The following is a 25,382-nucleotide window of genomic DNA, read 5'->3' on the forward strand; positions in this document are numbered from 1 at the left end:
ATAGTGGTATATGAACATAACTCACACTATTTCCTTTCGTGAAAGCTATTGCAGTACACCTGGTGCAGATTTGGCTCTGTATGTGCATATATGTTTTGATCCTGGTTGCATTCAATGACATTTAGAGACCTATAAACAATGGAAATATATTTTTCTCATATTATCTTTATAATTGTCTTAAGAACTTCACAAAGTCTTGAAACACTCTATAGAGTGTACAGCAGTGTGAGGGTCCTCAAATTCTGCTCCACGACTAAATACGCACTGGCCTTCATTTGGTTTGGACAAAATCCAATCAAGGTTTGGACAATCAAACCTCCATTTCCATAATTTACTTGCACTGGCAACAACAATAAAATACTGCAGGAGCATGATAGGTGATTGCAAACAAATGTGCAGAATAATATTTAGCTTTCAATCTTGGCTTTTACCCACCAAATGAAACTGAGAATCCTGGGGTTATGGTTTATTGAAGGAAAACTACACCTATATGTTCTCCACTATGAATGATTATGAATGTTTATAACTACTGTGATATTATGTGTAATAAATATCATGGTTAGCATACTGTCTTCTGGTGTATCCAGAATGATCTACAGTAGAGGAAGTCTGCATAATATCAAAACAAGCACATTACTGTAAAGCACATAGTAAAATTAAGGTCTTATGTAAACCTTAGTTGCCATATTTACATCACCACCATATTTTAGGGTTTAAAACATTATAAAATTTGCAGAAACAACACCATTATATATGAATAAGTAGCATTTTCTGCCACTTCCAACTTTGCCAGCCAGATGCTCAATGGGAGTGCTTCAGATGTTACTGTCTTGCTGACTTATTTGATGTTCATCTGTGTAAGTTAAATAAATCCGCTTAGGATTCTGGGCTGGAGGAAATCCATATGGCCAGCTTACAGAAGGGAGTGCTGGTCTTTCCCATTTCCAAATTATTTTGAAAATTGGGCAAAGTTCAGATCAAGACATGTCTTGCTGCCTTGCATATTTAGAATGTATCTATCATAATATTTCCTGCTCAACAATGATGAGCTGAAAACATTGATTTGGATCCTGAGTTTTCTTGTGCTGGTAAGGGATATTACCATCATCAAGAGGAGAGGCATCTTTTCCTTCCTTCCTTCCTTCCTTCCTTCCTTCCTTCCTTCCTTCCTTCCTTCCTTCCTTCCTTCCTACTGTCCCTTGCATCTTTTGAAAATCTCTTCTGGGAGGTTGGGGTGGGGCTGGGGGGGGGGATTGGTTCTACTATACCCTCTCACACTGAACACTGCAATAAAAAGAACCTGGTTTAAGAAGTATTCATGACAGTTGCAGAAGGAAGAGGAAATAACTCTCATGTCCCTTCCATACACCTGTATAAAATCCACATTGAACTGAATTATATGGCACTGTGGATTCAGATAACCCAGTTCAAAGTAGATATTGTGGATTATCTGCCTTGATAGTCTGGGTTATATCATTGTTTGGAAGGTTCCTAAATTGCCTTTCTAACTTCCACTGGCAGGGTCCCTCAGTGGATCTAAATCCTTCCATGAAGAGTAAGAGAGACTAACAATATGTGGAATGCACATTTAAAGTGAAATATTTATCTACAGTGAAAAAAAGGTTGCTTCCTGTGTTATGAAAAATACTGCAGCCATTATATACGTAGATGCATCCTCAGACAGATGACAAAGACTAGTGCCATCTGTTTTTTGGCAGCACCAAAATACATGATTTGGTCATAATTCTTTCAGTGAATTTCTAGTACTAAAATGTTTGTATCAATGCCAATTTTTGCATCTGTGGCATTTTATGTATAGTGTTTTGTTTTTCTCTTATATAATGCTTCACTTTTGCTTTACTATTCTGAAGTATTATATGTAGCGACGATTCACATCAGTCATTCCGTCAAGCATTTATGGAGGCTACTTGGGATGATGTAAGTGGGATTTTGAGGAATGTTTCATTTTTTAAGTTTTTAAGTGTAGTTTTAAATATTACTTAATACTTGATATTTCCTATTATATATATATATATATATATATATATATAGCTAGCATTGTGTCACATTTGCGCTTAGCTGCTATGAGTCTATCTTGGAAGAAACAAGGGATAAAAATAAAGTTTATTATTATTATTATTATTATTATTATTATTATTATCTGTAAGTGCTTGACTTTGAATGTACATACAAATGCAATTTATATATGCATGGTTCATTTGAGGAAATGTTCACAAATACAAAATCTACATAAAATAATCAATGTGGTTATCATCACTGGCTTTCAGCATAACACCAATGTTCATTTTTTTAAAAAGCAAATGCTGTTATTCTGTTTAGACTGGAACAATGTGTGAACTAGATCAGTAGCAGCTGTCTTCAAGTTCTTTGCAACCAGAAAAACAGATAAGGTAGGGTCCCCGCTATGTAGTGCTTTGGACCAAAGTAAATACAGTGAAAACAGTAGTATTTTGTACTACATGAATACCATGAAATGCTGTAACATTTACTGAACAGGTAACTTACATTATATGGATTTTGCAATACTACTGTTGCAAATTGATCTGAGTCTGTAAAGTACTGGAAGCAGTACTGTTCAGATGCATGGACACACTGGGCACTTGTCCAGGAGTCCAATAATCATAGGAGCTGGGTGCTAATTTATGCACAGATCATAACCCTAATTTTCTGATCCCTCACCTCAACAGTCAAATTTCCTGCTAACTTGGTAGAAGGAGAAAAATTGTGACTTATACTAAATAGTTGACAGACATGTCTACATTTGTGTGAGAAAAAGCAGGAACAAAACAAGTGAGTGTCTTACTAAATATGACGGGTGAAAAGAAGAGATATTTCTCAGCAAAATTTACATGTTTATTCCCAAGTCACTGTGTAGGAAGGGTCCAATGCACTGTTTTGCCCGGGGGGTTATAATGCTTTTAAGGACAGTTGGAGCTCCAAAAGTGGTACAAGTTCACCCAGCAACTCTTACAGTGCACTGGGGATGTTTTGTAGGAAAAATGCAAAATAAATGCAAATATATATATTTGACTTTTGTGGCCCCAATGGCTAAAACCCCCCAAACAAACCTAGTGTTGCTATGCAGGCCTCTGCAGGGATCTTCTTATATTTCCATGAGTGACTATTGTGAATATTTCACAAATGAAAGCAGGGATACGCATGGCCAAGCAACATCAGTGTGGTCAACAAAAGTGATTGAGAAAAAATACTTAAAATAGGAGAAACTGCGCCACTTTCCACTTATCTGCGTTTACCAAGAAAAGCACCCCCTTTCTCCTGCTGAATCAATTAAGTGCAGATTACTTTTGTGCTTCAAACTGACTTTGCAGCAGTTGAAATAAGATGAGTAAGGGAAAGTGGGAGGAAAAGAAAAAAGATGGGACATTTTTGAAGCAGCTGGAAATTTAAGATGACAGGGTAGCATGGAGGCAGAGGGTTACTATACATGTCCTTTGTGTGACATGTCAGGCATCTTACATAGGAATCAGACTAACTAGAGATCCACTATTTTAGGGTGCAACAAGTAAGATATAGGAAAACTGATTTCTCCAAAAACAAATTATAAAGAAGAGTCTATCTCAAAACAGTTTTTTTTAAAAAAAAATGTTTCACCTTCAAAAGCACTTTTTAAAGGCAAAGCTATGCATATCTTTAAAATGTAACTCAACTTTTAAGATAACCAATCCCTGAGAAGGAATAATCTTATATACTGGAATAATTGAAACCAATGGTTTTGAAAATACTTCTGAATTATTTCTCTTCAAACATACACATACAGAAATACTGTTTGAGTAAATAAAACAACCTACCTGGTCCTTGATTTCCTAAGAAATAAAAATACGGAATTCTTTATATGCATATGGAGGAAAATGTTATGATTATAGAGTTTCGAGCTGTGTGTGTTGAAGAACATATAGAAACTAAATATTACATTTTTATCCTCAAAAGATTGTCAACATAATTCATGACTATATTATTTAAAATATATTAAAAGGACCAATCATTTTTCATACTTTTATTTGAAATACCTTGGAAATGTTTGTATAGCCTTCAATAGCTCTTAAACTTCCCACATTTTCAGTCTCATAGGTTTACAATGGGATTTCACTCAAACATAAATCAAACAATTTAAAAAAGAAATCAATCATCTAAAAAGAAAACAATTTACAATACACAGATTCACACACAATAAGCACGTTGTACTATTTTAGCTAGACAAACCACAACTGGAAACCCACAGTTAACAATGCTATGGATATAGTTATAGGGAACACACAGGGGGGAAGCAAGATGAAAACCTTACGTATTAGAGAGTTCTTTGTTTCAGCCAGCTGCTGCCAGCCAGTCTGTCTGTCTTTCAATGTCTCAGAAAGTTGAGTATGGAAATCTAAATAAAATAAAACAAATACATTTTAGAGCCACCTCTTCATGAGTCTAATGTCACCCACAAACCTTTAACTGGTATATTCAATGGACTTTCCCTCCGAGTTTTTTAAACCTTTTCCACCCACCCTATGACACCCAAATACTTAGTCTAATGGCAGCCTGATTCAAAAACACATTTTCAAAACTACCAAATCATTCTATGTATGATCTATGCATAGTAATGCCCACACCACACCAATGGTGATCAAGTGTTGTTATACATGAAGAAGTATGCCATGTGAATGTTGTAGATTAATTTCTGCTGAATGTGAAATAAATGAGAAACCAAGTAATTCAAAACAAACAAATATGAATAAATCAAATATCATCTTTTACACTCATATCACCAGTGGCAGTTATCAAGACAGTTACTTGACTCCTGTATGAATATTTTTTGGATGTAGGACATATTGAAAAAATGGTAACACAACAATACCTTTCGAAGTCACTCAAATATATATGTATATCTAAGCTTATGGATTAGTAGTTTTCATTGTCATACTCATTTAAATAGATTTTTAAAAAGATTATCTATATTTAATGACTTTAAATTTAATGCATGAAAGGAAAAGGGGAAAGATAAAAAGAGAGGAAAGAAATTTAGTTACCATTTTCTAAAGTTGCATAATTGTTCAAAAATGAGCAGATGAGAGACAATTTAAGGAATATGTAGCAGTCCTCCCACTCCCCCATTTCCATGTAAAAATTAACATCTGAAACAATTACTTTTATGTAAGTGCAAGATGAACTAACTATATGTTATGTAGTCACATTGAAATTCCACATAAGAATCCAAAAGTTACATGAAAGACCAGCAAGCCATTGTTCAAAAGACAGAAATTTACATGATAAGATAATTCCCTTAACAGGAATAAATGTATTTTTATATGAAATGTATAATTTCGAGTTCCTTTATCATCCATCCATATGTCATATGAGATGTTGATTCTCCTTCTCCAGTACCTTTCCTAAAAGGATGGATACCCAGGGATGCTGTGTCTTTAAGACTTAAAGACTTTCAGATGCTATAGTAGTCAACCTGGACCATTAGACATGGTGGCTTGGGTTGGTATTAAATAGAATATGGCCTGGGAGGACAGAGTTTTCCCCAAGCTTTGGTATAAAGGAAGCCCTTATATAAATGTCTCCTTGTTTTTGTTATACTATAAAAGAAAATGCACTAAATGCCACACAGTAGGGAAATATTGCCAGGAAATCTCTTATCCTTCTGTTTCTGAATGTGTGGCTTTTTAGACACTGCTAGCATACAATTTTTCAACAGCTATCAGTTCATTTTGTTCCTCCAAAACATGCACAGGTCCACATAACATATGTACACAACTGCTGTTTCTGTACATTGCAGAGGGAGAAACCACACAAAAATGCATTTTGAACTTTTTTTTCGAAAAAAAATATTTTCAAGCTTGCTGAAGCCATGTTAAAATTAGATGTAATGCACCATGGACCAGTGAGCAGAGACCCCATGAAAAAAATATGGAATGAAAAGGGAAAATTCACTCATTTTGAGGACAAAAGCCTACAACTCTTTCAGTCCATTAGCTAGAAGAACTGTATCTTGCAAAAGAAATGACAGCAAAAGACTATACAATAAATCCCTAACTGGGGTGGAAAATGAAATTATCTAAATTGTCCTTTCAAAAATGGGTTTATAGTTATGAATTGTTAACCGGGACATACCTAAAACAATGTAGTGGTGTGGAATAAAGGTTAGTATTGGACTAGGGACCTCATGACATTAGGAAAACCTCAGTTTCTGAGACTGTTTGAGAATGCTTTCCAATGGATCCTATCACATGATGTTTACTCCATCCCATTAGTAATCCATTGAAACCAGTCCGCAAAATTTCACAGAAACAGAGTATTTTCAGATGAGATTCTAATCATAGTATTCAAAATTCTATGGAGTTTTCTGTTGCTGAATGGCTGGTTTTGTGTGTGATCAGAAAATCTGTATGCATCCCATCAGGAATGATATGACATCATCAGGGGGTATCTCTGATGGAAGCAGATGCCATTTCTGTTTTATTATACAAATAATATCATCCGCATAGGCCCTTAATTTAAATTCCTGACCTTGAATTTTTGCACCTTCCAATTCCTTGTCTTCTCTAATTTTATCCAACAGAACTTCCAATGATAGGATGAATATCAACGGGGATAAGGGACATCCCTGTCTTGTCCCTTTCTCAATTTCTATTTTCTCCGTTACCTGTCCGTTTATCCAGATTTTGGCCTCCTGTTTCTGATATATTGCATTTATCATATTTTGAAAAAAATATCCTATATCCATTTCTTGTAGGAGTGCCTTAAAAAAATCCCAATTTACCCTATCGAAGGCTTTCTCCGCGTCTAGGGCCAGCAGCATTACTTTTTTTTGGTTGTTGATATCGTAGTGTTCGATCAAATCTAGTATTATTCTGACGTTTTCTTTCTGTTGTCTGCTTGGGAGGAAGCCGGATTGTTCTTCTTTAATTCTTTTCATAAGCAATTTCTTTAATCTCTCCGCAATTATGAAGCTAAATATTTTATAGTCTATATTTAAAAGTGATATAGGCCTGTAATTTTTAACTTTTTCTGGGTCAGAGTTTTCTTTGTGTATAACCGAAATATGTGCTTGTTTCCATGAATTTGGGATGGTCTTAGTTTCTCTAATTGTGTTCATGATTTTTTTCAAATAGGGTGTTAATTCTTTTTGATATGTCTTGTAATAGATGGCAGAAAAGCCGTCAGGGCCGGGGGCCTTTTCCGTCTTTAAATTTTTGATTGCTTCTTTAATTTCCAGATCTTCAAATTCTTTATTCAAATCTTCCCTTTCCTCTTCTGATATCCTTTCTACATTCCTTTCTCCTAGGTATTTTACAATTTTTTCTTTATCTATCCCATCCTCTTTGTATAAGTTTTGGTAGTATCCTCTAAATTGTCTTCTTATTTCTTCTTCTTGGGTGTATATTTTGTCTTCATCTTTCAGTTTTGTTATAAATGTTGCCTCTCTTTTTCTTCTCAATTTCCTAGCCAGCCACTTCCCTGGCTTATTTGCGTTCATGAAGTAGTTTTGTTTCAAGTATTTTAATTCCTTTGCTCTCTCTTCTACTTCAATGTGTTCTCTTTGTTTATGTAATATCTTGAGTTTATTTAGGCTTTTATTATTCCTTGGGTTCTTCTTTAAATTTTCTTCCTCCTGCTTAATTTCTTCCATAATTATTTCCCACTCTCGTCTTTTCATTCTGTCCTTTCTTGCTTTTTGTTGAATCAAATTACCTCACATGACTGCTTTGCTAGCCTCCCAAATATCATACAAATGAGTTTCTTCTTTGTCATTTAGCTCAAAATATTCTTTTAGTTTTTTTCTATTATTTTCTATGTCCTCTTCTTTTTTCAGTAGATTTTCGTCTAGTCTCCACCTTCTGGTCGGTTTAATTAACTGCAATTTCATTACTAGGGGGCAGTGGTCTGATTCTATCCTCGGTAATATCTGTATTTCTTTTACTTTTATTGTTAATGACTTTGATATCCACATCATGTCTATTCTGGACCAGCTTCTAAAACGGTCTGAATAGAAGGTATAATCTATTTCTTTTTCATGTTTTGCTCTCCAGATATCTTGTAGTCCATACTCAGTTTTCCAATTTAGAATTGATTTCGGTAGGTTTCCACTAATTGATATTCTGTTCCCCTTCTTTTTTGTATTTTTACTTCTGTCTAATTTACTCTCACATACCCCATTAAAGTCCCCCAATATTAACAGTTGGTCAAATAGTTGGGTATCTACTTGTTTTTTCAATTTCTCTGCGAATACTGTTTTGGAGCCGTTGGGGGCATAGATATTGCAAACTAGTAAAGTTTTCCCTTGGATAGTAATATTGACTCCCACAAACCTTCCCTCATCATCTTTGAAGGCTAGGGTTGCCGGAATATTTGTGTCTACATATATTACCACTCCTCTTTTTTTTTCGCTTGCTGAGGCGTAAAAGACTCTACCCAATTTTTTATTGACTAAATGTGCTACATGTTTGTGTGTTATGTGGGTTTCTTGGAGAGCAATAATTTGATACTTTTCTTTTTTTAATCTATTGAATATTTTATTTCTTTTATTCGGTGAATTAATCCCGTTAATATTATTTGAATAAACTTTTAGTTGTCCATGCATTCTTCTTTTGGTATATCTTCCTCCTCCTCTTCCTCCTCTCTCTCCGATTCTCTGTACTCCTCTCCTTCTTCCTCGGTTTGTTCGTCTTCGTCATATCTTGTTTCTTCTGGTCCTTTTGGTCTATCTCCTTTTATACTTTCTTCTGTTGTTGTTCTTGTCATCCATTTTGTTTGTCCTCTTGATCTGTCTTGATCATTCTGCCTTTTCGGGGAATTTCTGCCTTGTCTTCTCCTTCCTTTTCCTTTCTCTGATTCTCTTTTTATCTTGTCGTAGAAATCTAGATGCCATTTCTGTTTTGAACATCAAGGGAAAACATCTCCAGAATAAAGGCAATCAGAAATTGCTGCTTTACATCATAATTACTTTTTTAAAAACCCTTTTCTACCAGAATCTGCACAATTGCTTTCTCTGTAACATTAGATGCCCCAGAACTCCTTATTAGATTCTTAGGAACTCATATTTTACACCAAAAGTTAGTGGCCAGGCAAATAGATTTACTGCGCAGACATGTGTATGTTTTCAAATCTCATGGGAGTGGTACTTCAGGACTTGGAGGCTACAACACAATGCAGATTTAGAAAGAATTGCTTAAAGGTCACAGAGTGAGGATTGGGAGGAGCCAGCCTTCCAATGTGTGATAGGACAAAAACGCAGCATTTTCTGAGGATAATAATCATAGTATTTGGGTATGATGCATCCCATGTGCATTTAGTTAGAAAAAACTATGCATCCCATGTGCATTTAGTCAGAAAAAACTATGGAATGCATACTGATAGAAATGGAGTCAAAGTTTGAATCTCTGCCCAGTCATGGAAACCCAGTGAGTGACCTTGGGCAAGTCACATCAACCCAACTTTAGCAGAAGAGAATTACAAATCTCCTCTGCATAAATCATGCAAAGAAAACTCTATGATAAAAGTCACCATAAGTCAGAATGGGCCTGAAGGCATATAAGAATAGTAAATGAAATGTTAAGGTGGAAGCTGAAAGGGAAAAGGAAAAATCAAAGTTGTTGGCACAAGGAAGGAAGAAAAATATAATTGAACCATTCTGTTTTCATAAAATAAGAAAGATTCAGTTGTGTGCTGATCTGTTTTAGTGAGCCTTATTTTGAGAATAGCTGACGTATCTTCATTGCCTGAATTGCTTTGCTGAGCCCTATCTTTTGGCTTTGTTAAGCTAGAAATGCTTTAGCGGCAATATTGTGTGCCCAGGACCAATAACCAGAAATTATGGCCATATGCCAAACCCTGAGAACATCCTCTTAAACAACAAGTAACTTCTAACTACATTCTGTTCTGGTCACATAGACCTGAGATAAAGATTACCATGTATGCATTAGATATGGCTCATGTACACTTTGTCTTCATCTCTGGACCTCTAAAATGCTATAAAACACTAATAATTAAAATAGACTTTATCTATCATGACCAGTACTGTAATTATGTTGGACGAAAATCAGTGCTGGGGATTGGGGCAATATTATCTGTTCTTTGATTGTCTTCCTATTCGGTTTCAGGATTCATTCTAGCTTCACATGTCACCTGGAGGATCCAGTAATATGGTAGACATTTCAGTCCTACCCCACAATTGAAGACCATTCACACAAACATGTTCTCCCTTTCAACGTGCATATAAAAACTAGGCATGCATGTGATTTCACAAACAGACAACTAAGTGCCCTTATTGTACTGCACACAGAGAACTTTGATGTGGGTAAAAGCGAATATCAAAGGTATGAGCGACTTTAACCATGTCATTTTCAGGTGCACTTGTCCAGGTCTAATCAGCTAAGCTTTATAGCTGATGAGGCATACCCTTGATTTTAAAGCACCAGGGAAAATATTGCGTATTTTCAAGGATACTTCACACAAAGCAAAAAGCTATGAATAACATGAAGAAATATGGAGTTCAGCAAAAACTACTTGCAAGAAATACAAAACTCAAGATTTCTCTGAACCCTGAATACTTGTGTTGTTTGAAAAGTTGATTTAAAATCCTAAGTGAACATCCAATAATTGACAGGATATTTTCTCATATGAGAGCTGCCAAGATTATTAATTAATTAATTAATTAAAATAATAATAATAACAATAATAATAATAATACTTTATTTATACCCCGCTCCATCTCCCGCAAGGGGACTCGGTGCGACTTACATGAGGCCATGCCCATCAACACAATACACAGCAATGTAACACAGCAATATAACACAAAATATAATAAAACCAAAAAATAAAATACATAAAATGCAAAACAATTTAATAAGCAACACAACAATATAACATCAGACATTAAAACAAGAAAGGTTTCGCTGGGCAGGGCCAAATTCAGGATAACATTTTAAAACACTGGGAGATAGGATAATGTCAAACATCGGGAGGAGGATCCAGGATAAGGAGGGATTTAATTGCACAAACCACAAAATAAAGTGCTATTGAGGTCATTTTATGAAAAATTTATAGTCAGGGGGTATCTTACGTTTAATCACTAAAGGCACATTGGAATAACCAGGTTTTCAGATTCCTCCTGAAGACTGCCAGTGTAGGGGCTTGCCTAATATCTCTGGGGAGTGAGTTCCAGAGCCGAAGGGCCACCACAGAGAAGGCCCTCTCTCTCGCCCCCTCAAGTCGCACTTGTGATGAGGGTGAGAGCGAGAGAAGAGCCTCTCTGGAAGTTTGAAGAAATGGAAATGCAGTCGCGAAGGTATGCAGGTCCCATACCGTTTAACACTTTGTAGGTTAAAACCTGTACCTTGAATTGGGCCCAGAAGATAAATGGCAGCCAGTGGAGCTCCTTAAACAGAAGGGTTGACCGCTCTTTGTAATTTGCACCAGTTAATAATCTGGCTGCCGCCCGTTGGACCAATTAGAATTTCCGGGCCATCTTCAAGGACAGCCCCACGTAGAACGCATTGCAATAGTCCAATCTAGAGATAACTAAGGCGTGGGCCACCATGACCAAATCCGACTTCACGAGGTAGGTCGCAGCTGGCACACGAGCTTTAATTGTGCAAAGGCCCTCCTGGCCACCACCGATGCCTGGGCTTCAAGCATCAGCGTTTAAATGATATATATGTTAGTGGCATTCTACCAGAGATGATTCAGTTAGATATACCCCATTAAACTATTGCCTATCATCATATCTAAGCAATAAATACTAAATACTAAAAAAATACAAAAGCAATCGATAGTAAATAAATTTAATACTTGCCAATGAAGTGAAGCAATACTATGCCAATTCAGCCATGAAAGAGCGTTTTCTTCTTTCCAGAATATTTTACTTTGCCCATAGCTTCAATTATATTATATATTCATTCACTCACTTTAAATTTTATCCAGACCTCATCAGTTGAATGAATTGTTGGGCAAGGATTTACAAAGTCTCTAAAATCTGGCATGCTTTTAAAAACCATATAATGAAGAACAGAATATCTTAACAGTATTAACATTGCATTAAAGACATGTTTAACTAGAAGATTAATATTACTATTAAGGTTCATTTAGAAACTATTTGTGAAAAGCTGTATGTAACAACCACAAATGGCTAACAATTCTGAATGCAGCAACCAGCTATTGAACAGGAGAGCCCTTCTCAAAGCAGCTGACAGGTACCACAGAGTTCGTAAAGGGAAAATATTCAGCCATGAACTGGATCAGGGTTAGGGTTAGTCCATCTGCTTGCAGAATTCTTCAACCACACCATGATAGAAGTCTACTGCCATATATATGGGGAAACAACCACTTCTGGGATTTTGTGTGCCCATGGACAAAGGATTCTTGCTTGGCTCTTCATCTTCTTCATCTCCCCATTTTTCTACCCCCCCCCCCTTTTCTATCCCAATCCTCTTTCTATATTAAACAGGCAGAACTGTGTTATCACCTTTCTCATAACTTTCCTTTTCAGTTCACAGAAAAAAGTAAATATAAAGTCATCTATAAAGAGAAGAAATTCATTTGGTAGCTGTATAAAAGTACAGTTTTTAAGGACCTGTTTCTTCCATTCATTCCAAGGACAAAATTGATCTTACATCCCAGTACTGTATGGTACCCTTTCTGGATAATGCACCCTATTGTGTATCAGCTGTTACTTGCTGTGCGAGAAGTAAAAAAGACATAAAAGACTCCAGTAGCATTTTGAGTTTAACTGGAATTAACCTCTGAGCCTCAGAGGTGGTACTAGATTCTTTTATGCCAAGGAGCCTGGTGAATAAGAGGTCTTTTACATAGCACTAAAAGAGCCTGGCTAATAATTTAAGTAGAGTACTAGATCATGTCTAAATATGGCCAAATTATATCTCCATAAAGTTGACAGGACAACATTAAAAAGATATAGATACAAATAGAGTAATTCAGAGAGCCACCATAGTGCGAGTCTGGAGAAAAGGGTTTGAATCACCACTCAGGGATGTAAACCCATTGGGTGACCTTGGGTGACTCACACACTCTCCGCCTCAGAAAATTCTGTTGCGTTTGCCTTGGGGTCAATCAGAAACAATTTGAAGACACACAAAAACAACAAGGAGTAATTCAATTAAAAAAAACAAATTAGAAATAAATCCCCTGTTTCTATATTTCGATAGGTGATTGATGAATTTGATAGTCAATCGCAATTCTGTCCAGTATTGAAAGATTTTTGAAAAAATTAAAATGAATACAAAAGATACCTAATCAATCAGTCAAATGAATGACTCTATTTTATCTCTCGCATGCAACCTCCTCTCCTCTTTTAAACCTTTGTTTCTTTTTCTGGTAAAGCAAACAAAAAAGCTTTACCTGTTTGGTGGACTCTGTTCCCTGTCTCTCCCTACCCACATGAAATGTCTAAGCATAATAATAAAAAATGAAGGAACTCGATAATCCCCTGACCTAAGCAAAGGGGCTTGCTTTCTCTCTGCCCATTGCACACCTAGCCAAGACCAAGAGAGGATGAAAACAACACACCGGGAAAGCAGCCAATGAATGAGGAAAACTGTGTGTTGCCTGAATGCCAGCGTGTTGAAAAACAGCAGTGAGCATTCATTCATGCTCCTGCTCTCTGGACTCAAGAACATTGTATGCAATACATTGCTGCCATTTAGAAGTGAACCAGGGAATAAGGAAGGTGGTGTAGACCATCCTGGAAATAGTGTACATTTATTTCTTAGTGGCATGTCATAAAATATTGTAATCAATGAATAACCCAACCAAACACCTAACCACTAACCCCCCAAATGAGATCAAACCAGAAACTTTACAATGTTTCAAAAATACACAAAGACATTTCTTAGTTTTCATCCACAGCGGGTAAAACACTGCATTTTCTATCCTCTCTCATTGTCTTTTCAACAGTATAATAACAAGACAGAGTAATCACAAAAGTTCCTATTAGTTATCTGGTCAAGTACATTGCACAGGAGCAAACACATTCATTACAATTCCTTTTGAATGATAATCAAGGCAGAATTTTATAGGCAGAAACTGGAAATAAAGGAAGTTATAAAGAATGAGCCTTCTTTCTAGAAGCACTCCAAGGAAAACACTTCTCAGCGTAGAGTCATGAAACAATGAGTAAGAAAGAAAATAAAAATATGACAAATATTTATAGAAAGCAGGAATATTTTCTCTAAGTAATGGCTCCTTGTGTTTCTTACAATAAAGTAGCTGTGTTCCTGGTCATGACTCTAACTAGAAATTCAGTATCATGGCCAAAAATCTCAAGGAATAGGGAAAATTAGCTATAATACAAAAAGAAGAACAGTCCAACGTTTTTCAGCTAAGGTTTTTAAAAGTTACACATGTGAAATGAAACAAACACATTAAAAAGCCTTGCATAAATGAACAAAAACATTTGAACCATGTAGAGATCTCTTGAAGACTTCTTCCTAAACATACTTCTTCCTCAATATATTGAGAAATGTATTTTATCTTCATCAACATTCACTTTTTTATGATTTCCATTTTGGTGGGCAATCTTAATATATTTATGCTTTAACAACGTGCTGGAAATAACTGCTAAACAGAGCTTATTTATTTCTCCCTTTTCCTCTTTTGCTGTTCACATGCCCCATAAGAAAGTTTGAATTCCACTTTATGTTAGGAATAGCTAAAGTACAAAGCTGAAACTTTCTATACTGCATTGCTTTGTGTAAATACACTGCTGCAATCAAACATCAAATGTTTATGTTTCTCAAGCCCTCTTTCACCATCCTACCAAGGCTAGTGCTACTAAAAATATACACCAAGACTATTGGAAATTCTATAACCTATTGGAAATAAATGCTCCATAAACTTATTGAAAAGGTAAAAATGATGTCAGATCCATTTGGCAAATGTAAATTTCCATGAACATGGGGAGACCACTTTTTTATAGTCAAGAAAAGCATGACCTTTTTAGAAGCCAACAAGTGATATTCATAAGCATTAATGTAATGGCACACAGGTAACTCAGCTGTTAAACTGAAGAACCATGTCTTTAAACTGCAAAGGATAAAAACATGTTACTACAAAAATATATTGGATTAGCAGAGGATTGTTGTTTTTCTGAAGGAGAAAATGCAATTGTAATTGCCCAAAATATATACACTCCCTTGAAACCTCTTAGTTAAAATATGAACTCAGAGATAAAAAACAAAGTCTTCTTTGAAAAATAACACATATTGTTTACTCATAAACAACTTGCATTAATTCACCATGCAGGCACATTTTTTATTAGAGTTCAGTAGTTTCCTCTCTGTGTTGAGTACACAGGGTATGATACTTAATCAATTATCCATAGGCTTTAAGTATAGCTGTACTCACTGAAGTCCATAAGTCATACTTCTCTACTAAAGTCCAAACAGCAACATACATCCACCTCCACTGAGGTCTGATGCAAACTGAATACAAAATGGAGTCCTATGTCTGAAACCCCTCCCACACCAAAGAAGTACAGCCAAACTGGCAAACTAAAATGTACATACAATATAGGTTAACAATTATACATATTGACAACCAGTTAGTAGGGGCTTGGAAGGTTGCTATTTCCAGCAAAGACTCAAAAGAAAACCTTTACAGTCTGGAATACCAATAGAATATCTCCAGCATGTATTTCCAGAACTTATGTGTGTGGGGTGTGCGCAAGGGAAGGGGGTGCTTAAATATAATTTGCTCAATTCTTTTTTTAATCTAGGTTTCATTGCTGCAAAGATTTGTACATGTACAGATATAAACATTAATGCAGCAAATTTAAAAATATAAAATAAATGAGGTTCTTTATTGCTGCAGTATTTTAGATTTACAATTTTCCATAAAATTTTACTCCTGCTTCTTTCTGTACTCCTTTTGGTATTATAAAATTAAAGATTGTATTGTGTATATGAACAATCAGAGTTTAAATGGCATTAATGACTGTAACTCCTGCATTTCTTCGCTATTTTGTGATGGGCACAGCAGCCCCATTTCAGCCATATAATATTGGCAGCCACGTTCACTTTGATATTTTGAGCACTTCTGCATGCATAAGAAGAAGTAAGGCCCCTCACATTGTTACACAGCACAATGTAGTATGAGATAAGTACTGCAGCACAAGAATTATACACATTTGCCAAGTGCATATCTTCCAACATCTTAGATGAAAACCAGGACAAGTATCGGAATGTGGCCAACTATTCTACACACACATAAATTATGAAGAACACACACACAAGGAGAGATTGTAGCAGTTTGCCTTTGCTTGGGTCTACCAAAAATGGCAAGATTCTGCACCTTCCTTTCCTGCTCCTTCCCAATGAGAACGTCATCATCACATTAGGAAACACTCAATCTCTGAGACTGTTTGTGAACAATTTTCAATGGGTGCCATCATATGACGTTTGCCCCATCCCGTCGGTAATCTGTTGACATCTTTCTGTACAATGTTGCAGAAACAAAGTATTTCCACATGACATTCTAATCATAGTATTTGAAATGCTACAGAGTTTTCCCTCACTGAAGCTCTGTTTTTGCATGTGATCGGGAAATCAGCATGCATGACAATACGATTTATCATCAGGTGGTGTGTCTGCTGGGCACAGTATTTTTTTTTCACAGTATTTTGACCCCAGAATTTTCATGATGGACGCAGCTGCCATGTTTGTTTCAGATGTTGAAGGATAAAGATCTCCAGGATTAAGGAAATTAGGAATTGGCACTTTACCCCATAACTGTATAAGTAACCAGAATCTACACAATTTCTTCCCCTATTTTATCAGTATTGAAGCAACAGACTTTTACTTTTAACTATTACACCTCCTCAGATGGAGAAGCAGAATTGTTAGAAGCTGGTGTTGCCTCTGCATTGCCTCAGCCTCATAAAACGGAAGCAGTAACTGCAGTAGCAGCAGCAACAACAACAGCAGCAACAACAACCTTATTCTTGTATCCTGCCTCCACCCCCCCCCCCAAGGGATTCGGGGTGGCTTACACATGGCACAAGATGTCTAAAAACAGAGCATAAAATAAAACACAATAAAACACAATTGAATAAAACAAATAGACATAAAAACAACCTAAAGTTAAAATAGCAATATTAGTAGATGCAGCAAATGAGCTATCTCATAAATGGGCTATATCTATATATCATAGAAGGTACAAAGAATTACAAGTCAGAACTATACAATTGTCAATATAGTGCTTTTTTTAACATGGTCTATGTAATGGACAGGCCTACCCTGAAGGGCTGATGTGAAAGGAATTGGAGTATATGAAGGTTGGTTTTAAAGGCGGAAGCCAGGCCAGCTTGCTGGAGCTAAGCAGGAACTGAGAGGTGAAGCAACCAGGCAGTCTTTAAGGCCAAGATTCAGCCTGATTGGCTGTTAAAATTGGAGGAAAAAGCTCAGTAGCTGGAGATGGGCGGAGCCTGAGCTAAAGAAAGAAGACATCAGCCATTTTAAGATCAGTTAGGGAAATGGTGCTGAAGAAGAAGCAGTTAGGAGATGGGGATGGAAGGAGGAGGAAGTCAGGGAGTGGGAAATGAAGAAGAAGGATGTGGAGGAGTGAAGGGAGGAAGGAAGGGGAGGAAGGAAAAGAAGTGGGAACTGCTGGTGGTTTAATAGTTACCTCTTTGAGGATTAAATGTTAATATTTATTTATTATTTATTTATTATTTGCACTTGTTAACCGCCACTCTCAGCCCGAGGGCGACTCGTGGCGGTGTACAGAACATAGAAAAGACAACAATTTACATTAGATCAAGACCATAACACAACATCTAAAAATCCGCTTCGTCTAGTTTGGGGTCATAGTCAATCTCATAGTCATAGTCCATTCCGGTGGTCATTCCAAAAAAAACAGAGCACTTAGTTGAAGGCCTTTTCGAAGAGCCAGGTTTTCAGGCCCTTGCGGAAGGCCATGAGGGAAGGCGCCTGTCTGATCTCAGCAGGGAGGGAGTTCCATAGCCGGGGGGCCACCACCGAGAAGGCCCGCTCTCTCGTCCCCGCCAAGCGTGCCTGTGAGGCAGGCGGGACCGAGAGAAGGGCCTCCCCAGATGATCTCAAGGTCCTCGTGGGCTCGTAGGCCGAGATGCGGTTCGCAAGGTATTTTGGGCCGGAACCGTTTAGGGCTTTGTAGGATAACACCAGCACCTTAAATTGGGCCCGGTAGCAAATCGGCAGCCAGTGGAGCTGGGACAGCAGGGGCGTTGTGTGCTCCCTGCGTCCCGCTCCGGTTAACAACATGGCTGCCGCCCGCTGGACTAGCTGGAGCTTCCGGGCCGTCTTCAAGGGCAGCCCCACGTAGAGAGCGTTGCAGTAGTCGAGGCAGTGAACCAAGGAGCTGGTTTAGCTCGGTTACTTGAGAGGGGACATTCCGGAGCGATCCTGTCAATTGCCCTGGTCATCTCCCCATTCCAGAGAGCGACCAAGGCCTCGACATGGTCACCTACCAAGGTAGCGGGGAAATCCCCAAGAGCCGTCAGGAATCCATTCGGATCCATAAGCCTCCTGGGGCGGACCATCTTAATGGGTCCTCCACCTTTGCGGAGGTTAGGGGGCGCAGTGAGTCTAAATCTGATCAGGGAGTGGTCGGTCCATGGCAACGGAGAGATGGACAACTCCTCCACACCGCCACCTTGCTCCCATCCCTGGCAGAAAACCAAGTCCAATGTGTGTCCAGCACAGTGGGTGGGGCCAGTTATTTGTTGGGACAGCCCCATGGTTGCCATGGCAGACATGAAGTCCTGAGCCGCTCCTGTGAGGGTTGCCTCGGCATGGATGTTGAAGTCCCCCAGCACAAGAAGCCATTGGGACTCCACCACCAGGCTCGAGACCACCCCCGCTAGCTCAGGCAGGGAGACTGTAGTGCAGCGAGGTGCTTAGAGAGCTGCGAAGGAAAGAAGGGAGTTGTCAAAAGGTTTTTAAAAGATTCTGATTTGAATCTTTTGTGTGTGGAACCTGTTCTAAAGAAACTTACGTTTAATATACTATCCTCTGTAACCAGATATGCCTGATAAGATAACTGCAACCATTACGCTTATTGACTGTTCATAAATAAACTATAATTTTCTGTTTAATCCAACTGAAGTCTCTGTGTGGCTTTTAAAACAGTTCAATAAAGTAGGTGGCCTGTAAAGATCATAGACTGGTGGCAGCAAAAGTAATCTGTAATAAAATCATTTGGAAGGCGCAAAGGAGTATATAATTTTTAGTGGCAGTTTCCCCATTGATTGGCGGTGTATGAGTGAGGGTGTGTGTATGCTCTAAATTCCCTCATGGCCTCGCCTGGGTTGCCTTTTTGACTTCCTTCGGTGTGTGAGTGTGCCTGAGGTAAATCCAAACTACTGTCCCCTGTCTAGGTGTTCATTGTTAAGGGCAGTAGGCTATATTTTCGTGGCACTTGGTGGGATCTCTGTAATAATTGGTCAGAGTTCTCTATAGTATACAACACAAAGGGGGAAAATTTTAATTGACATTGGTTCACTTTGTCCTTTATAAGTTGTATGTGTATACTAAAATCAGTAGTTTCCCTTTGTCTTTATCACTGACTACCTTGGGAAAAGAGCTTCTAACAATTACGAAGCTTACAAATGGGGATAACAAACTGCTTCCCCATGGTCGTGGAAGCATGCATCTTTTTGATAGAAAACATCTAACACAACTTGCTCAAAACTAATTTTCCACTGTGTTTTTTCCAAAGCTTCAGTAACTCTTAACAAAGAATTTGTTGCTAACACCCAAAGGATTTTTAAATATATATATATATATATATATATAAAAATGCTGAAACACTTTTTTTAGGGGAATCATCTTTTGCAAAACCTTTATGGATTCTGCTGCCTTTGACACTCATAGGGAGTTAGACCTAATTGCATTTAAGGTTATCTCTACTAACTACATTTAGAACCACACATTCTCCTGAGTACAATTGTTTGAACTAATCTACTTATTAAGCTTTTATTCAGATTTAATGCAATCTTTAAAAAAAAATCTCAGTGGGACAGTAATATATTTCGCAATTATCAGGAAGGATAGAGTACACTCTGACCTACAATATCTAATCTTTACTTTAAGAGCAAAATATTTTGAACACAAAGTCTTAGGTATACAAATATTCTAGTCTTTGCCTGGAAAATTTCATTTTCATTTTGTGTAACATATCACTGAATCACCATGAATTCATATTTGCTCACTATGGATTCATAAACATCTTAGTTGCTCTCTTTCTAATATTATATTGCCAAGCTATGCATTAATTTATTTGGATGTTTATTCATTTAATAAATAATATCCCACCTTTTTCAAGTATGAGATCCAAGCTCGCCTTTTTTCCTCTGAGCTGTACAAATAGATATTTCATATAAAGATGTGCTTGGCAGCTAAATAAACCAACTTATACAAAAGAATTGTGTATTTTTGAGATGGAAATCATTCGATGTTGCAGCAGCTCCACTGGCTGCCAGTCTGCTTCCAGGCTAAATACAAAGTGCTGGCTTTAAAGCCCTAAATGGCTTGGGTTCCAGCTATTTGACCGATTACATCTCCTCTTACAAACCAGTCCAGGCACTGTGGTCATCAGCCCTGCTCTTGGTCCCTCCCCCATCCCAAGCATAGCTGGTGGGAATGAGAGAGAGGGCCTTCTCTGTGGTTGCCCCCGACCTCTGGAATTTCCTCCCTAAAGAAATAAACCTGACCTCCTCCCTCCTCTTCTTTAAAAAAAAACAACTGAAGACCTAGTTTTGCTCACTAGCATATGGAGAGGAGAGGGATTAGATGGCCGAGAGATGACTGTCAGCCTCTAGTTGAGAACTATGCATTTTTGGGCTTTCCTGGTCCACAACAGCCCAATGATCTCATTTGACTACATTACCAACCCTCACCATTTGGTGAACCCTTACTGGCTGTTGTACACCAATGTGGATGTTTTGTTTAGATTTATGTTATTATAGAACTTGGTCTGATTAAGTATAGTTTAAGTTATTGCTGTTAAGTTTAATTTACTGATGTTAGGTCTTAGGCTGATGTTAGGCTATAATGTTACTATTATATATGGGGGTTTTCTGGGATTTTATGTTAGTATCGTGTGTTTTATGTAGGCATTGAATGTTTGCCATTACTATGTTGGAATCCTTTTGGAGAGATAGGGCGAAATACAAATAAAGATTATTATTATTATTATTATTATTATTATTATTGATTGCACATTTTATTTCATTCAAAGTGAAAAAATAAAGGAACAAAGCCATGTTTTCAAGAAACACAACTAATTGGTTCACATCTTTCACATAAACAAATGAAAACCAAAGGTTTCAAATATTGTTTGCTTGCTCTTGACTAAGGAAGATCTAAAAAGTTGCATACTTAGTTATATTTTCAAATATTTATAAACAGGTGTCAAAAACAGTAAAAGAGAGAACTTTATAATGACATCTTCTAAAGACTGGAGGTCAAAATTTGTTAGAGAGTTGGTAAACAATTTTGTTTTAAGAAAAGAACCATATAGAAAGACACTTTGCTACGAAAGAGATGCAGTACATTGGGCTGTCCTGCTGAGAATAGTGGGAGAGTCAAAGACCCAAGTAAACCTGTACTTTAGGAACACGCCTGTCATTTTTCAAGATGTCAATTTTTCAAAGTACCAAGGGTCTGATGTCTTGCGCTCATGGTTGTTTGATAATTTCCCCATACATGAAGTTGGCACCATCATATTAAAGGACGCAAAGTGTTTTTGAAGAGTACCCAGCATTCTTGTTTAAAAATACAGAAGACTATTAGGATAAAGTTGAGCACTACATGTGCTTTATATTCTTCTTCCAACTCTTATACCATATAGGCAAGTCCACACTTTTGTACTTAAATTTCATTATTCTTACACAACTATTGGTAGAGTTTATTAGAGGCCTAGGAAATGTCTCAGAATGAAATCAATATTTCTACCAGCTTGATCAAATTATTTGTTTTAGAAGAACCTTAAGTGCCCTGCACTTGCAATCATGTCACTGTAACATGTTATTACTATCTGTTTTCTCCTTAAGCTTTATCTGGTTACTGCCAGCACATACCAGATTAATGCGTTTTGATTGTAACAGCAGAATCAGGTATCCTGAATTTATTTAATTATGGAATGTAGGCAGGATGTTTGGCAAAAATCAAGACCTAATTCTGTCAATCCTTGTTATAAATCCTGCTAAATCCTTTCAGGAGTCCCACTGTAAATCCAGGCAGCAACACTTTAGGAACTATTTTACTCTATGGAACCAGTAAAGGCAACAGAGAGAGAGAGAGAGAGAGAGAGAGAGAGAGAGAGAGAGAGAGAATGGTATATAAAATTGGCTTGCCTCTCTTAAACACCTCAGATCATCAGTAGAACATATGATCAAGAGGTGAATTAGAAGAAGTGTATTGCTGTTGAATAGGGTTGAACACTTTCCAAAGGTTTGGAGAATACATATTCACACCCTGCCATAAAGGTACAGAAAAAGACCCCCAAACTATCTAGAGACATGTGGACAAGTTCTCCAGGTAAGAAACTTCAAAGGTTATTTCAGATTTTGAAACACACACACACCCTGGAAATAAACAAGTTAGCTTGTTATCTTGCCTGGGTATTGCAACTTCATAGAATCATAGAATCATAGAGTTGGAAGAGACCTCATGGGCCATCCAGTCCAACCCCCTGCCAAGAAGCAGGAATATTGCATTCAAAGCACCCCTGACAGATGGCCATCCAGCCTCTGTTTAAAAGCTTCCAAAGAAGGAGCCTCCACCACACTCCGGGGCAGAGAGTTCTACTGCTGAACAGCTATCACAGTCAGGAAGTTCTTCCTAATGTTCAGATGGAATCTCCTTTCTTGTAGTTTGAAGCCATTGTTCTGTGTCCTAGTCTCCAGGAAAGCAGAAAACAAGCTTGCTCCCTCATCCCTGTGACTTCCTCTCACATATTTATACATTGCTATCATGTCTCCTCTCAGCCTTTTCTTCTTCAGGCTAAACATGCCCAGCTCTTTAAGCTGTTCTTCATAGGGTTTGTTCTCCAGACCCTTAGTCGCCCTCCTCTGGACACATTCCAGTTTGTCAATATCTCTCTTCAATTGTGGTGCCCAGAATTGGACACAATATTCCAGGTATGGTCTAACCAAGGCAGAATAGAGGGGTAGCATTACCTCCCTAGATCTAGACACTATACTCCTATTGATGCAGGCAAAAATCCCATTGGCTTTTTTTGCCACCTCATGACATTGTTGGCTCATGTTTAACTTGCTGTCCACTAGGACTCCGAGATTTTTTTCACATGTACTGCTCTCGAGCCAGGCATTGTCCCCCATTCTGTATCTTTGCATTTCGTTTTTTCTGCCTAAGTGGAGTATCTTGCATTTGTCGCTGTTGAACTTCATTTTGTTAGATTTGGACCATCTCTCTAATCTGTCAAGATCGTTTTGAATTCTGCTCCTGTCCTCTGGAGTATTGGCTATTCCTCCCAATTTGGTGTCATCTGCAAACTTGATGATCATGCCTTCTAGCCCTTCATCTAAGTCATTAATAAAGATGTTGAACAGGACCGGGCCCAGGACGGAACTCTGTGGCACTCCGCTCGTCACTTCTTTCCAAGATGAAGAGGAAGCATTGGTGAGCACCCTCTGGGTTTGTCCATTTAACTAATTACAGATCCACCTCACCGTAGTTTTGCCTAGCCCACATTGGACTAGTTTGTTTGCCAGAAGGTCATGTTGACCTTAAAATAGAAAACTAGTTTCAAATACTCACATAGGGACTAAATTTTCATAAATGAATTTAGACTAATTGTGTTCTCCAGCCTAAACTATTTAACAGTGATATAGAAAGGGGGAATGGAAATTATGTATACCAGCTTGATCACGGAAATTAAAACTGTTTACAGCAATTAATATGATACTCTAGCTGATCACACGATATACAAAAATACATTCATACTGAAAGTAATATTGATGTGCAACTGATGTCAAAATGGCTGTGACAACATTGAATTGTTGTCTTGATATAGTGGAGGACTGTATGTCATTGAACAGACTGAAAGGACAGCAATGTTGCTGAGAACTGGGAAAAACAACCTTGGATTAAGATAACAGCCCCTTCTGGGTGGAGTTCCTTTCCCTCTGAAAGATCAGATGTAAAATATGAGTGTACTTTGGATTAAGTGATGCTCCTGGAAAGCTAGTTTGCTAGAGTGGCCAAGAACACCTTTGCCCAACTTTGGCTTGTGTGCCAGCTGCACCCTTTTTCGATGAAAGCAGACCTGGCCACAGTGGTTTATGCTTTAGACTTGATTAGATTACTGTAACATGTGAAAAGTGTTTGGGAGCTGCAGGTAGTGCAAGGTACACCCGCCAGAAAAGTATCAGATATGCATTTTAAACCATACAACAACAGTCTGGCAGTTACTACACTGGCTTCCAGTTTGTTTCCAAGCTCAGTTCATGGTATTATTTATTTATTTATTTATTTATTTATTTATTTACAATATTTATATACCGCCTTTCTCAACCCGAGGGCAACTCAAGGTGGTTCACAAGTGCCACAACAATTATAACAGTTTAAAACAACCATAAAATAGCATTAAGCACCGGGATTGTGGCGCAGCTGGCTGAGTGTCAGCTGCATTAAGATCACTCTGACCAAAAGGTCATGAGTTCAAAACCAGCCCGGGTTGAAGTGGGTTTCCAACCAATTGTATGTAGCCTGTTGTCGACCTTTGCAACCCGAAAGACAATTGCATCTGTCAAGTAGGAAAATTAGGTACCACCTTAAAGTGTGGGGAGGTTAAATTAACTGATTTATGAGGCCATAAAGAAGACTCCAGCAAAGCATTCCAGCGGGGAAGCTTGCAGGGAATGCGGAAGTGCTTCATCAGCATTGCAGATAGACGATGAAAGTGACAGCTCCCCTGGCGGCCAGAAAAAGTTAAATAGCCTCTGTGTATGTCTGTATATGTTTGTATGTCAAAATTGGCATTGCATGTTTGCCATATATGTGTACTCTGTAATCCGCCCTGAGTCCCCTGCGAGGTGAGAAGGGGAGAATATAAAAGCTGTAAATAAATAAATTAAACATTTAACATACAATATAAGAGTGTAAAAATATTTAAAATACTTTAAAAGCCCTAAAAACATTATCGTGAACATCTCCATGTCAAGTCATTATTCAGTTGATGCCCAAAATAACATAGAGCCAAGATATCTGAAATATTGCCCCCTGGCTGAAATTTGAGTGCTTCAGAGGAGACTGGTTTGATGTCCCAACATGAAGTTAGGTGCTGTGGATGCACATAACAGGGCTTTCTCTATAGAGTGCCTTGACCACGGG

General features: G+C 37.7%; 1 protein-coding gene across 12 annotated transcripts in view; it reads right to left on the minus strand.

Moving 5' to 3' along the window:
- Positions 1-25,382, minus strand: part of TENM2 (teneurin transmembrane protein 2) — a 1,067,106-nt gene that overhangs the window by 546,866 nt on the left and 494,858 nt on the right. For all 12 annotated transcript variants that reach the window (XM_060765004.2, XM_060765001.2, XM_060765000.2 and 9 more), the window contains one exon: positions 4,325-4,408. In XM_060765004.2, coding sequence (XP_060620987.2) covers positions 4,325-4,408 — 84 coding nt within the window. The remainder of the gene's footprint in view (positions 1-4,324; positions 4,409-25,382) is intronic.

Source organism: Anolis sagrei, chromosome 2 (genome assembly GCF_037176765.1).
Source record: "Anolis sagrei isolate rAnoSag1 chromosome 2, rAnoSag1.mat, whole genome shotgun sequence".
NCBI lineage: Eukaryota > Metazoa > Chordata > Lepidosauria > Squamata > Dactyloidae > Anolis > Anolis sagrei.